Genomic DNA, 14,604 nt, shown 5'->3' on the forward strand with positions numbered 1-14,604 from the left:
TTATTTGGTCATTATTTTAACTTGATTCTTTTGCTCATTCCCATCCCACCAGGTGACAATAGCATGCGATGCTGCCCTTGCTTCAAGGTCTCCATACAGAAGGCAGGATTCTGAGTCATGGGAAGAAGAACTTAAGGACTCAAAACATGAGAACAATCTTCAACAACTGGACAATGGAGTCCGAATCCCACCCAGGTTAACTACCTTCCCTACAATGAATGCATAGCTTTGACTCAATCAGTCTTCATTTTTATTTGTTTTGAATATTGTTCAGATATAAAATCATATATATTTATAAGGACTTTTTAGTAAAATGATGGGGTAAAATAAGATGCCATTTAAAATTGGTAATACTCAGCTGCTGTTTACTTGCATTGTTTTGTAACTGAATTGCCTGAAATAAGAACTTTTGTTGATAACGTGGCTTTATGACCAAAGAACAAAGTGCTTCAGAGCCAATTAAGTACTTTTGAAATATAATGTAATAGCCATTTTGAGCATAGCAATGTTCAATAAATGGCAGTGAGATAAGACCAGATAATCTATTTTAACAATGTTGGTTGAGAAATAAAGATTGGCCAGGAGAACTCCCTTCTCTTGTTTGAAAAATGTCAAAGATTCTTTTGCATCCACATGAGGGGGCACATGGGGCCTTGGTTTAATGTCTCATCCAAATAAAGGCAACACTGACAGTGTTTTGTGCTCATGTCTCTGGAGTGCAGCTTGAGCCTTCAATTTCTGATGCTAGACTATTGTCTGCCAAATAATGTTACTATATTCCATCACTGTCTAACTATAACTTTGCACAACATTGATGAGTTGTGGTACTACCAGTGTACCATTTCTTCAATAGCTTTTCCTTGAGACTTGACAGTTCTGTGCTATCTGTTACTGAGGGTTACTGTCTGTGAAGCTTTTGGCACTTTTTATGATTGTGAAAGATAATAATGGGCAGTAACTTCAGTGGAGTGGCAATTGAGTCATGTTGCCACTCTGCTCAAAATTGCTTGCCTGGAAATCCAGATGATCTATCTTGCCCAACCTTCTGACTCAGGCCAGGTGAGATCTGTGTAGTGCAGTGTGCTCACGGGGCCAATAGTTGTGGGCAACTCAGTCTCAGGTAGGTAAGCTAAGTCCCCTTTTTTATGGCACTAGGTGCAGTAAACCAGATAAGTTTAAAGATCCAGCCAAGTTTAAAGGTCTTTGACAGGCTAGGGAGAAGGTGAGTTTATAAGATCAGCGGATAGGATTTGGGGGGAGGGTCAGGAGTTGGGAGTCAGGCCGCTTGGGGTGGGTGGGGAGTCAGGAGTTTGGGGAGGGTGGTGGTCGGTAGTTGGACCTGGGTCGGGGGGGATGTTGGGAATTGGACCTGGGGGTTGGTGGTTGTGTGTTGGACCTAGTGGGGTAGTTGGGAGTTGATCCTGGCTGGGGGGGGGAGTAGTGACAGGAGTCGGGCCTGGAGGTGGGGGGGTTAGAGGGTAGTTGGCGGGGTATTGGGGTGGGCTGGGGGAGTCCTGTGGGGGGGTCAGGGTTGATCAGTGCCATAGTTATCCAGAAGTTAGAAGAGGCTTTAATTCTTCTAACTTTTTCTGGGTAACTATTGCTGTGTGACAGTTGGAATTATCTAAAGTTTGCTATTTGCATTTTCCGATGGCTCCCAGCGCAGGGCAATTGCCCAATGGAAGTCTGAGTTTCCTGGGCAATTGCCATGCAGTCCTTATCTGGGAACCTTCAGGGAACCTCCAGAACCCTAGTTGGGATGTACCCAACACATCTTTAAGGTACCCCCAGATACACTGTCCTGGAGCTCGGAAATTAGGGTATAACTTTTTTATCATTTTATCATTCATGAGTAATATCATTATGGTGTACATCAATTTTGTATTTTATATATTTTCATTAAATGACTCCAAAAGTGTTCCAAAGTGTTTGATGGACTTGGACTTTGCACAGATACAGCACTGTCAGATTATTGAACATATTTCAAGGATCTTTTTATAATCATTGAGTTAATTTATGAAGCAAGAAACTTCAGTGTGACTTACAACAGTGTTTTGTCATCTCTTGTCCTTTCACACAATTTCTTACAGTGGCTGGAAGTGTGCCTGGTGTGACCTGAGAGAGAATCTTTGGCTAAACCTGACAGATGGCACCATATTGTGTGGAAAATGGTTCTTTGATGGCAGTGGTGGAAATGGACATGCTCTGGAACATTACCGTGAGACACGTTACCCTTTGGCAGTTAAATTGGGAACCATCACTCCGGATGGTGCAGGTTAGTTCATCCTCTTCAGTAATAAGATGTTATTTGAGGGCCTAAGCTATTAAATGATAATCTCATATCTTCTGGCACTGATTGTAAAATGGACCTTTTTGATTTCTCTGAAATGTATATTTTGAAATTGCAAGTTGCCTATTCATTCTTTTTGCTGAATACAAAATTGAAATTGCACAGAGTGACCATTCAACAATGCAAAACAATGTTAAACAATGCAAAGGATTTTAATTTCTGTAAAGAAATTGTCAGGAAACAAAATTGAGAACAAAAGAATGGCCAGTTTATTCTTTGAAAGAGAAAACATTAATCAATGATGGTGTTGTGATGAGCGTTCAAAGTTTTCGTCAAGTGAAATTGCTGCAATGTGTATGTTCTTCATTGTGTATTCTATTTAAATAACAGGCTTAAGAATAAAATTGTTTAAAATCCTCCATTGTTTGAAAGTTATAGAAATCTATAATAAAGGCAGAGTGACAGAGCCCTTAGAGGAATTTGAGCTGATCAGAGAAATCAACATGGATTTACAAAGTAATGAAAGCAAAAAATGCTAGGAGTACTCAGCAGGTTATGCAGCATCTATGGAGAGAGAAACAGAATTAATGTTTCAGCTCAGTGATCTTTTGTCAGGTAGGCAGACAGAAACGTTTACTGCTGTTGGTGAGACTAGGGCATAGAAATCTTAAAATCGGAGCTAAGTCATTCAGGAGAGAAATGAGCAAACGTCTTCATGCAAAGGGTTGTAGAAGTGTCGAATATTGTCCCACAAAAAGCAATAGATATTAGTTCAATTCATAATCTTAAGTCTGAGGTTAATACATTTTGCTAGGCAAAGGAATAAAAGGAATGGAGCCAAGGCAAGTGGTCGGCGTTAAGATACAGATCAACCATTGTCTCACTGAATGATAGAAGTATCTTGAGAGATTGGATGGCTTGCTCCTGTTCCTATGTTCATTAGTTAATGCAAATACCAATGGGAGAATTTTCTCCCTGTCAGGGGGGTTGGTCGGGAGCGGACGCGGGTGGGCACGCAGCCTATCACCACCTGCGATCCGCTGTGTGCCACCATTTTGCATAGGTGGGCCAATCACGCTGCCCCAGCGTGACACGCACCCAGAAGCGCTGAGCGCTCCCTGTGCGGGTGGGAGGAGGAGGCTGAGTCGGGGCCTGCGCTCTTTCGCATGGGCGCGAAAGAGCGCAGAAATCTCCCTGAGGCACAGAGCTGCCTCAGGGAGATTAGTGTGATTTTTAAAAATTTTAAGGAAGTGTCACATGAGCTGGGACATGTCAATAAACTTTAATTAAAAACATTTAATTTATAAACACTTCATGAAACTTCATTCTGCCCGTGGATGAGGTTTCATGATAAATGCAAAGGCCGCCTGGGCTCTTCGCCTGCCCGCCAACCTTTCTGGAGAAGAGAATTCCATACACCAACAACCCTTTTGGAGAAAAAATTTCTCCTCATCTCTGTCTTAAATAAGAGGCCTCTTATATTTAAACTGTCCTCTAATTTTAGTTTCTCCCACAAGAGGAAACATCCTCCAGGTATCCACCCCATCAGGTCCCCTCAGGATCTTTTATGTTTCAATGAGATCATCTCTCATACTTCTAAACTCCAATGGGTATAAGCCTAACCTGTTCAACCTTTCTTCATAAGACAACCGCTTCATCTCAGGAATGAGTCCAGTGAATCTTCTCTGAACTGCTTCTAAAACAATTATATATCATTTTTTATATAAAGAGTCCAAAACTGCACACACTTCTCTAGATGTGGTTTCTCCTCCGAGCACTAAATGGCTGCAAGGCATCCCACTAAAGTGGGAGAGGGTTTCACGGTGACTTTTTTGGTGGTGGAGTCATAAAATGCTGCTCAAAGTTTTTAACAAATGTTTCAAACCTGGATCAGGGCAGATGCAGATGTGAATGTCAGGCTGGTGGCAAGTGACAACAATTGTTGCATATTAAGTAGCACTAACAAAAAAGACGGACGCCAAAGATGGCCAATTCACGTGTTGTTATTATGCCATTGCACACTGTGCATGCTCATAATATATGAATACATTACACTGCTTAACCTTATTATTTTGTTTCTCTTCAGTAAACTATTTTGTGTTGCACTAATTATACAATTTCAACAGTGAGATGCAAATAAGCAAATCGTTATGGATATGCACACTTGGCATAATTACAACTGGTTCTTTTTTTCTCTTTGAATTACATTTACAAATCAAATTTATTAACTGGTTTATGCAATCTTCCTGATCTCCTTACAATTCTTGATGTAGACCTGTTTGAACCGTTTGGTTTTGTCTCAGTACTTTAAGAAGATCCTGTTTCTTTCTCGGAAATTGATACTTTAGACACTGAGTCTGAACTGGTTCAAACTCTGGGATGAGCTCGTGATCAAATGGATCGCATTCGTGGTTTGGTTCAGCCCTTGCAGGAATCATGTGCTGCACATAAACATTTCTCAAATTTCCATCATTTTCAACCAACTATCTTTTGGTTCCACAATCTTCTACTACGGTTCCCATATTGTGAGTGGGGCTTGGAACATGAAGATGCTCATTTTGCTTGAAACTGCAATCCCTTTTGTTTGTTTCCTACTGCCATTTTTGACTGAACTGTTTATGTTCAACTTTAACAGTCAAGTTTGGTAGAATCAGACTCAACCGTGTTCTTCAGCCTTGCCTTCCTTCATCAAAAGCTCAGTGGGTGTATGTTGTAGTATTACTGCATCCTTGACACTGCCAATGTTGGAATAGCTACTAGGGGTTTATGATCTGTTACTAGCGTGAGATTTCTACCCAATAAAACTGGTGGATCTTTTCGATTCTGAAAATGAAACCTTTCCTATCTGTGCATAGTTGTGCCCACTCTTGGTGAGAGTCCGTGACACAAATGCTATGGGTTTCTCTTGACTGTCGTTCATGACATGACTGAGCATAAGACCATAAGACATAGGAGCAGAAATTAGGCCATTCGGCCCATTGAGTCTGCTCCGCCATTCAATCATAGCTGATAGGTTTCTCAACCCCATTTTCCAGCCTTCTCCCCGTAACCTTTGATCCCCTTACCAATCAAGAACCTATCTATCTCAGTCTTAAATACACTCAATGACCTGGCCTCCACAGCCTTCTGTGGCAATGAATTCCATAGATTCACCACTCTCTGGCTAAAGAAGTTTCTCCTCATCTCTGTTCTAAAAGGTCTTCCCTTTACTCTGAGGCTGTGCCCTCGGGTCCTAGTCTCTCCTACTAATGGAAACATCTTCCCCACGTCCACTCTATCCAGGCCTTTCAGTATTCTGTAAGCTGCAATCAGATCCTCCCTCATCCTTCTAAACTCCATCGAGTATAGTCCCAGAGTCCTCAAACGTTCCTCATATGTTAAGCCTTTCATTCCTGGGATCATTCTCGTGAACCTCCTCTGGACCCTCTCCAGGGCCAGAACATCCTTCCTGAGATACGGGGCCCAAAATTGCTCACAATATTCTAAATGTGGTCTGACCAGAGCCTTATAAAGCCTCAGCAGCACATCCCTGCATTTATATTCTAGTCCTCTCGAAATAAATGCCAACATTGCATTTGCCTTCCTAACTACCGACTCAACCTGCAAATTAACCTTAAGAGAATCCTGGACTAGGACTCCCAAGTCCCTTTGCACTCCAGATTTCTGAATTCTCTTCCCATTTAGAAAATAGTCTATGCCTCTATTCTTCCTACCAAAGTGCATGACCTCACACTTGCCCACGTTGTATTCCATCTGCCACTTCTTTGCCCATTCTCCTAACCTGTCCAAATCCTTCCGCCTCCTCAATACTACCTGTCCCTCCACCTATCTTTATATCATCTGCAAACTTAGCCAGGATGCCCTCAGTTCCTTCACCTAGATCATTAATGTATAAAGTGAAAGTTGTGGTCCCAACACTGACCCCTGCGGAACTCCATTAGTCATCGGCCGCCATCCTGAGAAGGACCCCCTTATTCCCACTCTCTGCCTCCTGCCAGGCAGCCAATCTTCTATCCATGCTAGTACCTTGCCTCTAACACCATGGGTTCTTATCTTACTGAGCAGCCTCCTGTGCGGCACCTTGTCAAAGGCCTTCTGGAAGTCCAAGTAGATAACATCCATTGGCTCTCCTTTGTCTAACCTACTCATTACCTCCTCAAAGAATTCTAACAGATTTGTCAGGCATGACCTCCCCTTGATGAAACCATGCTGACTTTGCCCTATTTTACCATGCACTTCCAAGAATTCTGAAATCTCATCCTTAATAATGGACTCTAAAATCTTACCAACGACCGAGGTCAGGCTAATCGGCCTGTAATTTCCCGTCTTTTGCCTCACTCCCTTCTTAAATAGGGGGGGTTACACTAGTGATTTTCCAGTCCTCTGGGACCCTCCCGGACTCGAGTGATTCCTGAAAGATCACCACTAACGCCTCCACTATCTCTTTAGCTATCTCCTTCAGAACTCTGGGATGTAATCCATCTGGTCCAGGTGATTTATCCACCTTCAGACCTTTCAGTTTTCCTAGCACCTTCTCCTTGGTAATGGCCACCATACTCACCTCTGCCCCCTGACTCTCTTGAACTTTGCGGATGTTACTCGTGTCTTCCACCTTGAAGACTGACGCAAAGTACCTATTCAGTTCCTCCGCCATTTCTTTGTTCCCCACTACTACTTCTCCAGTGTCATTTTCCAGCAGCCCAATGCCCACTTTTTCCTCTCTGTTACCCTTTATATATCTAGAAAAACTCTTGCAATCTTCTTTTATATTACTGGCTAGTTTACCCTCATATTTAATCTTCTCCCTCCTTATTTCTTTTTTAGTTGTCCTCTGTTGGTCTTCGTAGGCTTCCCAATCCCCTGGTTTCCCACTGCTCTTCGCCGCATTGTATGCTTTCTCTTTAGCTTTTATGCTGCCACTGACTTCCCTTATCAGCCATGGTTGCCTCGTCCTCCCTTTAGTATGGTTTTTTTTCCTAGGGTTGAATTTTTGCTGTGTCTCCCAAATTACTCTCAGAAACTCCTGCCATTGGTGTTCCACTGTCTTTCCTGCTAGGCTCATCTCCCAGTCAATTCTGGCCAGCTCCTCCCTCATGCCTCTGTAGTTGCCTTTATTCAACTGTAATACCGTTACATCTGATTCTAGCTTTTTCCTCTCAAATTGCCGGGTAAATTCTATCATATTATGGTCACTGCCTCCTAAGGGTTCCTTCACCTTAAGCTCCCTTATCAAATCTGCCTCATTACACATCACTAAATCTAGAATTGCCTGTTCCCTAGTGGGCTCCAACACACGCTGCTCCAAAAAGCCATCTCATAGACATTCCACAAATTCCTTTTCTTGGGATCCACTACCAACCTGATTTTCCCAGTCTACCTGCATATTGAAATTCACCATGATCACTATAACCTTGCCTTTCTTACACGCCTTTTCTGTCTCCTGGTATATCTTGTGCCCCACATCCTGACTACTGTTCGGAGGCCTGTACATAACTCCCATTATGGTTTTTTTACCTTTGCGGTTCCTCAACTCTACCCACACAGATTCTACATCATCTGACCCTACGTCATTTCTTGCTATCGATTTAATTTCATTTCTTATGAACAAAGCAACCCCACCCCCTCTGCCAACCTGCCTATCTTTTCAATAGGATGTATATCCTTGGATATTTAGCTCCCAGTCCTGATCCCCTTGCAGCCATGTCTCCGTGATGCCTACCACATCATTCCTGCCAATTTCAATCTGCATCACAAGCTCATTTACCTTATTTCGTATACTGCGTGCATTCAGATACAAGACCTTCAGTCCTGTATTTCCCGTCCCCTTTCTCATTGTCGTCCCTTTATCTGATGTGCTTGAAGTTAGATTCCTAGCCCTTTCCAAACACTCTATCCTATTTTGTGTTCTGGGGACTTTAATAGCCTCTCCTGGGCTCTCCTTTCTTTTCAGTTTTTTCATAATTTTCCATGAAGTTGAATCCACCCCCCCACACGCTAACCTGCTGCTTTGTTTCCTATTAGTCATACTTCTTGGAGTTTTACCCTTCCCTTCCCTCCCACTTTCTAGTTTCTCATTGCTCCAACTCTATAGTTTGAAGCATCATATGCTGGCTTCAGGTTGTGATTTGTGTCACAATGAATGTGTCGTGCTTCACTGGTCAAGCTTCCCTTATATGCATCCTCAGCACCTTGTAATGCTTTAGATCATCCCTATTTCACATTTTTTTTCAACAACTCATGTAGTGAAGCTAACACAGTTTCAAGTTGGGACAGAAATTATGAGTAATATTGGGCCATGCCTAGAAAACATCTAAAGCAAAGACACATCCTTTGGCTTTGGGGTATTGACTATAGTTCTATCTTTTCTTTCACTGGCTGTAGCCTCTTTTCATTGATTTTCAAGACAAGGTACATTAAGTCAATTGCATGAAAGCACACTTACCCCTTTTCAACTTGAACCTTATTAACACTACATCCACCTCTTGAAGATTCTCTTCTTCTGTTGCAGTCACGATCAGCACATCATCCTGACTGTACAAGCAATGAAGCATTCCTTGCAACATCTTCTCCATGGTAGCTTGGAAAATTTTTGGAGCAGGCTTCACACCATGCGGCTGCTTTGCGTAGGAGTATAACCCCATTGTATATTTAGCATGAGTTCCTCTTGACTCTCTTGATCTTGATCCATGTTGAGCTATGAGACAAATCCAACTTGCAAATAGCTTGGATCCCGCTAACTCTGCACACAAATCTTGGGAGGTTGGTAATGGATATGGCTCATCATCCACAAACAGGCTGATTGTGACTTTGTAGGCCCTGCATCATCTTTACGGTTTTGTCTGGTTGGGCACTACTAGAATTGGAGTTGCCCAATCACTATGATCAGCTTTCAGTAGCTCACCATTTCTGTCTAGCTCCTCTTCAACCTAGGTTTGAGAGTATAAGGAACCAGCCTTGCAATAAACTGGTTTTGTATCACAGCTTACAAAGCCAGTTTTGATGATTAACCTTGGTTTGTTGATATATCTTGCTACAATAATGGGCAGCTTGAGAGACTTGACCTTAAATTGGACAATGCACTCCATTTGTTGACATGTTTCAAACACCTCACATGATTAGGTTTTCAACTGAACTGTGCTCTCAGGGACAGCACTGAATCTTCTCTCCTTCATGTCTCTACACATGGAACAATCTGCAGTTGTCTCAAACATACGACATACGAATTAGGATCAGGAATAGGCCATTTGGCCCCTTGAGCCTACTCCACCATTTGATAAGATCATGGGTGATCTAATTGTGGCCTCAGCTCTCTTTTCCTGTCTACGGCCTATAACCTTTGACCCTCTTGTCAATCAAGAATCTATATAACTCAGATTTAAAAATATTCAATGACCCTGCCTCCATTGCTCTCTGGTGAAGAGAATTCTACAGACTAGTGAACCTCTGAGAAAAAAAAAGTTCTCGTCATCCCCATCTTAAATGGGAGACCCCTGATTTTTAATCTGGATCATATATGTTTCAATAAGATCACCTCTCGTTCTTTGAAACTCCAACCGGATACAGGCCCAACCTGTCTAACCTTTTCTCATAAGACGTACATGTTGGTGTGCTGATGATTTAGCAACACCTTTGTGTAAAAGTGTCTGTCATTTGAGTGATTGCTAGTGGCATAAATGCTTTACAGCCCTTGCTCCTCTTCAGTTAAGCATCTTGAATTAACTTCAAGATTGTGAACTCCACCCTTCTGATGTTGATGTTTTCCATTACAATGGAATGAGTTCTCTTTTCTATTTTGGCCATCGTGGCCTTTCTTTTAACAATTAAACCATCTACAATTTCTGTACTATCATGCCTGTGTCATATGGTTGCCATTACAGCGGTAACAAGTCACTTGAACAGTTATTTCTAGCACTCTTCTGACTAGGTGTCTCCAAACCTTCTGTGTATAGAAAGAAGCTGTACTAACACTTGCATAGGACAACATTCTTGAGCATGCTGATGTCTCCATGAATGAACCATCTTACATGCTAACTCAATTGTAATATTTTGTGCATTCAGTAATTTCAATTGAGTTATTTTGTCCACCCATCCACATGCAAATCTGTCTCATAATGTGTAGTGTAAGAACGTTCCAAAGTTGTAATGTAATGATAAATTCTTCAGTGCCACAATGTACTCACTAATGTTTCACTACTTTTCTGATACCTGGTTCAAAATTTCGAGCTTTGTACTATCATTACTGGCTTAGGGTTGAAATATTCCTCCAGCCTTACGATGACTGTTTTGAATAGTACATCTTTTACCTCGTTGGGAGCAAAAAGGTTTGTTAGCATACCATACACTTCCAGACCAATCTCCATTCGCAAAATTGTCCTCTTTTGCTCAAGAATTGCCTAATTCTGAATCTTGGCCTCTTCATTTTCATCTTTATTATTAGCTCTGAAAAACACATCCCTTCTTTCAATATGGGAACTGAATGGCTTTCAAACCCCCTCGTATGTTCCGAGCATTCTGATGTATGTCATGGGCACAGCTATGTTGTCCAGTTTCAAAGTTCAACAGTGATACAGTAAATTGTCACTGCGGCTATCTGTAACAGTGATACAGGGTCTCAAATCTGTACACCTCTGCTGTGAGGCAGAAAAGATTCGACATGAGTATTTATGATAAAATAACTCTGAGGTAGCCTAAGTAGAGCAAACTCAACCAAAACCAGTCTAGTTAGTGATGAAAATGTCCTCTTAGCCAGATAAAAGATTAATCAGATGCATATTAGGACCCTGCAGGAGCCCATTTGACTGAGGAGACAGTTCCAGACACTATCTGACAATGCCAAAAATCAATAGAAAACCCTATTTTTTCCTCCCCTTTTCTGGCGCTGTAGTCTTCTTCTTTGATTCCAGTTCCAAGGGATTTGTGACAGGGGCCTAGTCTGCTCCAAACAGCCTTGCGGGAGCATGACCGTGTGATGCACCACACATTCCGGCTGAAATCTCTGCTGCCCCAGCAGGCAGGTCACTGAGAGTTGGCGGGTTCTGTCCACCATGGTCCCTGTTGCCATTCACTGCTGATTTTTGTGGACACCCTTCCCATCTTGGTCACTAAAATTTGTTACATCTTGAGCAGCACTGAGAAAGAAGCCAGACACCAAAGATGGCTAGTTGTTTTTTTTTGAAATAATACTTTATTCATAAAATATCTGGAAGAACATTACAAAACATTTCTAAATGGCCATCACAAAAAGTACAATCAGATTCAATTTTTACACATGGATCACGAGGTGCTTCAATACAATCAATGAATATTACAATCATTTCAATATGGTCATTACAGACAGTCAGACAGTGCAATGGTATTGGAGTTATCAACATACATCATGTTGCACTCTGAGGTGCTTCAATACAATCATAATACAATTAGTATTCAATGCATATATTCATTGTGAGCCATACAGACCGAGGGGTCTATACTTTTCCCAGCCCCTCGGTGCAGAAAGGCCTTAGACTGAGACCTTTCCCCGTTGCGCCTTTGCGGCGGCTGCCCCAAGCTTTAGTGCGTCCCTCAGCGCATAGTCCTGGACCTTGGAATGTGCCCGTCTGCAACACTCGGTCGGGGACAACTCTTTGCACTGGAAGACCAACAAGTTTTGGGCAGACCAAGGAGCGTCTTTCACCGAGTTAATGATCCTCCAGCTGCAGTTGATGTTTGTCTCAGTGTGTGTCCCTGGGAACAGCCCGTAGAGCACAGAATCCTGTGTCACACAACTGCTCGGAATGAACCTCGACAGAAACCACTGCATCTCTCTCCAGACCTTCTTTGCAAATCCACAAGGATTGTGCTGTTATGACGTAATTGTGCACTGCGCAAGCTCATAATGTATGAATATATTGCAGCAATCGTCAAAGAAGCAATAGGGAGAATGCCCTTTTTAGATGGTATTTTCTTTCCGTGCACTTTTAGTTTTTTCACACCTGCACAAGTGTAATTTAAAATAAAATCTAATCTTGTATCATATTTGTATTTTTGCTTACTATGCAGATGTATACTCATTTGATGAAGAGGAAGCAGTACTAGATGCAAATATTGCAGAACACTTGATGCACTTTGGTATCGACATGTTGAAAATGCAAAAGGTGCGTAGAAAATATCACCACTCGCACTGGATGAGGAAATAAAATGAAATGCTTCTAATCAGGGTCAAAATAATGGACCTGTCATTTTCTTATTTACAGCAGCTAATAGAAGCTGAGTCAGTGGAATAAAATCAGATAAAATCAGTACGGGAATAAACATACTGAAGCAAAGAAAATTGCAGTAAATGAAAGTCACCTTTTGGTGAATGTTAAAATGATCAGGAGATGTAATAGAGTCTTATTCCCACCACCCTATGATGGAGTCAAAAGAAAGGTTGAGATGACAATAGTGCGTCCCTTTATCTTTCAACCTGATTGCGGTCAAAGTGACCTATTTGGCACTGGTATCTGCTCATTATAGAGAGCCTCTGGCTGGATTTGCTGCCCACTGACTAAATTCTTTACAAAAAAACTGCATGTGAACAGATATATTGCACACAAGCACATCATGTTGGCTCAGAAGTATTTTAAACTTTTATACATATAGTAAATATATATTTAAGTAGTTTATAAAACTGCTTTGTAAAATTAGGAGGGTGTAAGGTTGGTGGCAATCACATTATTCTTGTTAGCACTGATCATTTTCTTCTTTCGTTCTTGTTGGTGAAACCACTGATCATACAGGCACAGTGGATTCATTGGAAATTTGGAGCAGATAGAGTTGCTTTTTAATACAGCTGCATAGGACAAGCAAGGTAGTAATCATTCATTGTAAAGAAATGCATCTGTATAATGTCATTACATAACATATGTAATGGTTAATGTAAGTGGATTGGATAAGGATTTGTAAAAGTGTATTATCAGGTGATTATTTATTACATCTGTTTGATAGTCAGAAAATGTTAATCCCATCGATGATATCAAGCCACGGATCAGTGAGTGGGAGATGGTCCAAGAATCTGGTATGAAGTTGAAGCCAATATATGGTTCTGGATACACTGGCATCAAGAATCTTGGAAACAGCTGCTACCTCAGTTCTGTTATGCAGATAATCTTCAGCATCCCTGACTTTCAGAGAAGGTGGGTTTTATACAGAAGTTTGTGTTCTGTGTAAGACAATGCTGTTTAGAGAGACATTTTTAAAGTTTTCATTTTATGTAGAATGTTCGTTGTAAGATATTCCCTGTTGCTCTATCCCCAATTTCCCTTTTCCCAAAGTCCTTGAACATGCTGTTGCCTCCCAAATCCTTGCCCACCTTTTCTGGAACTCCGTATTTAGATCCCTACAATCAGGCTTCTGCCCTGCCGCAGTACTGAAACAGCCCTTTACCAAAATCGTAAATGGCATCCTATGTGCCTGTGATAAACTATCTCTTCTTGGCCTGTTTGCATCCTTTGATGGCCACACCATTCTCCTCCATTGCCTTTCCTCTGTTGCCTAGCTGGTTGGGACTATACTCATCTGGCTCCATTCTTATCTATCCAGTTGTAGCCAGAGAATCACCTGCAATGGATTCTATTCCTGCTCCTGTACCATTACCTCTGGAGTCTCCCAAGGATCTAACATTGGCCCCCTCCTATTTCTCATCTACATACGGCCCCTTCGATGACATCATCCAGAATCAGTTCCACATGAATGCTGACAACACCAGCTCTACCTCAGCCTCTCCTTTCTCAATGCCTCCAGTTTCTCTAATCTGTCACATTACTTGTCTCATGAGCTAATGGTCGGGATTTTCTGGTCCCACGGTAGGATGTGGTGGGCCAGTCAAAGATCCATTGACTAGACGATCCCAGTGGCGGGCCATCAAAGGGCTGGGATTTTCCACCCTGGGCCTAAGTCCCGTGGTGAGTCTGGGAAGTCAGAGAGACTCCTGCCACAGAGCCTAGCGGTGAACCAGCCAAATTGCATGATGTTGGGCTCATTAATTATGCAGCCAGGAGTTTCCTGGAGAATCACGCAGCAGAGCAGGCAGGAAGCCATGTGCCCCACCATCATATTTGGGCACCATATTTAAAAGACACATGGACATTTCATTCATGAATAGCGTAAGGACTCTGCAAGACAGAATGACCTGCAGGAAGCAGCAGCCACCGGCCCCACGCTTTAGCGATGCTTCACTGGAGACACTCCTGCAGGCTTTGGAGAACAGGAGGGACATTCTTTTTCCTAGGGATGGGAGGATGAGGCCCACTCATTTCACCACACCCGCCTGCGAGGAGTTCACCAGGATGGTCAAT

The 14,604-nt window shown here is 42.2% G+C and overlaps 1 protein-coding gene across 2 annotated transcripts in view; it reads left to right on the top strand.

Annotated features, from left to right (window-relative positions):
* The window catches only part of usp13 (ubiquitin specific peptidase 13), a 105,904-nt gene that overhangs the window by 36,822 nt on the left and 54,478 nt on the right, over positions 1-14,604 (top strand). For both annotated transcript variants that reach the window (XM_078563856.1, XM_078563857.1), the window contains exons 5-8: positions 53-195; positions 2,091-2,275; positions 12,329-12,423; positions 13,256-13,443. In XM_078563856.1, the coding sequence (XP_078419982.1) occupies positions 53-195; positions 2,091-2,275; positions 12,329-12,423; positions 13,256-13,443 (611 nt within the window). The remainder of the gene's footprint in view (positions 1-52; positions 196-2,090; positions 2,276-12,328; positions 12,424-13,255; positions 13,444-14,604) is intronic.

This window comes from Cetorhinus maximus, chromosome 19 (assembly GCF_964194155.1).
Source record: "Cetorhinus maximus chromosome 19, sCetMax3.hap1.1, whole genome shotgun sequence".
NCBI lineage: Eukaryota > Metazoa > Chordata > Chondrichthyes > Lamniformes > Cetorhinidae > Cetorhinus > Cetorhinus maximus.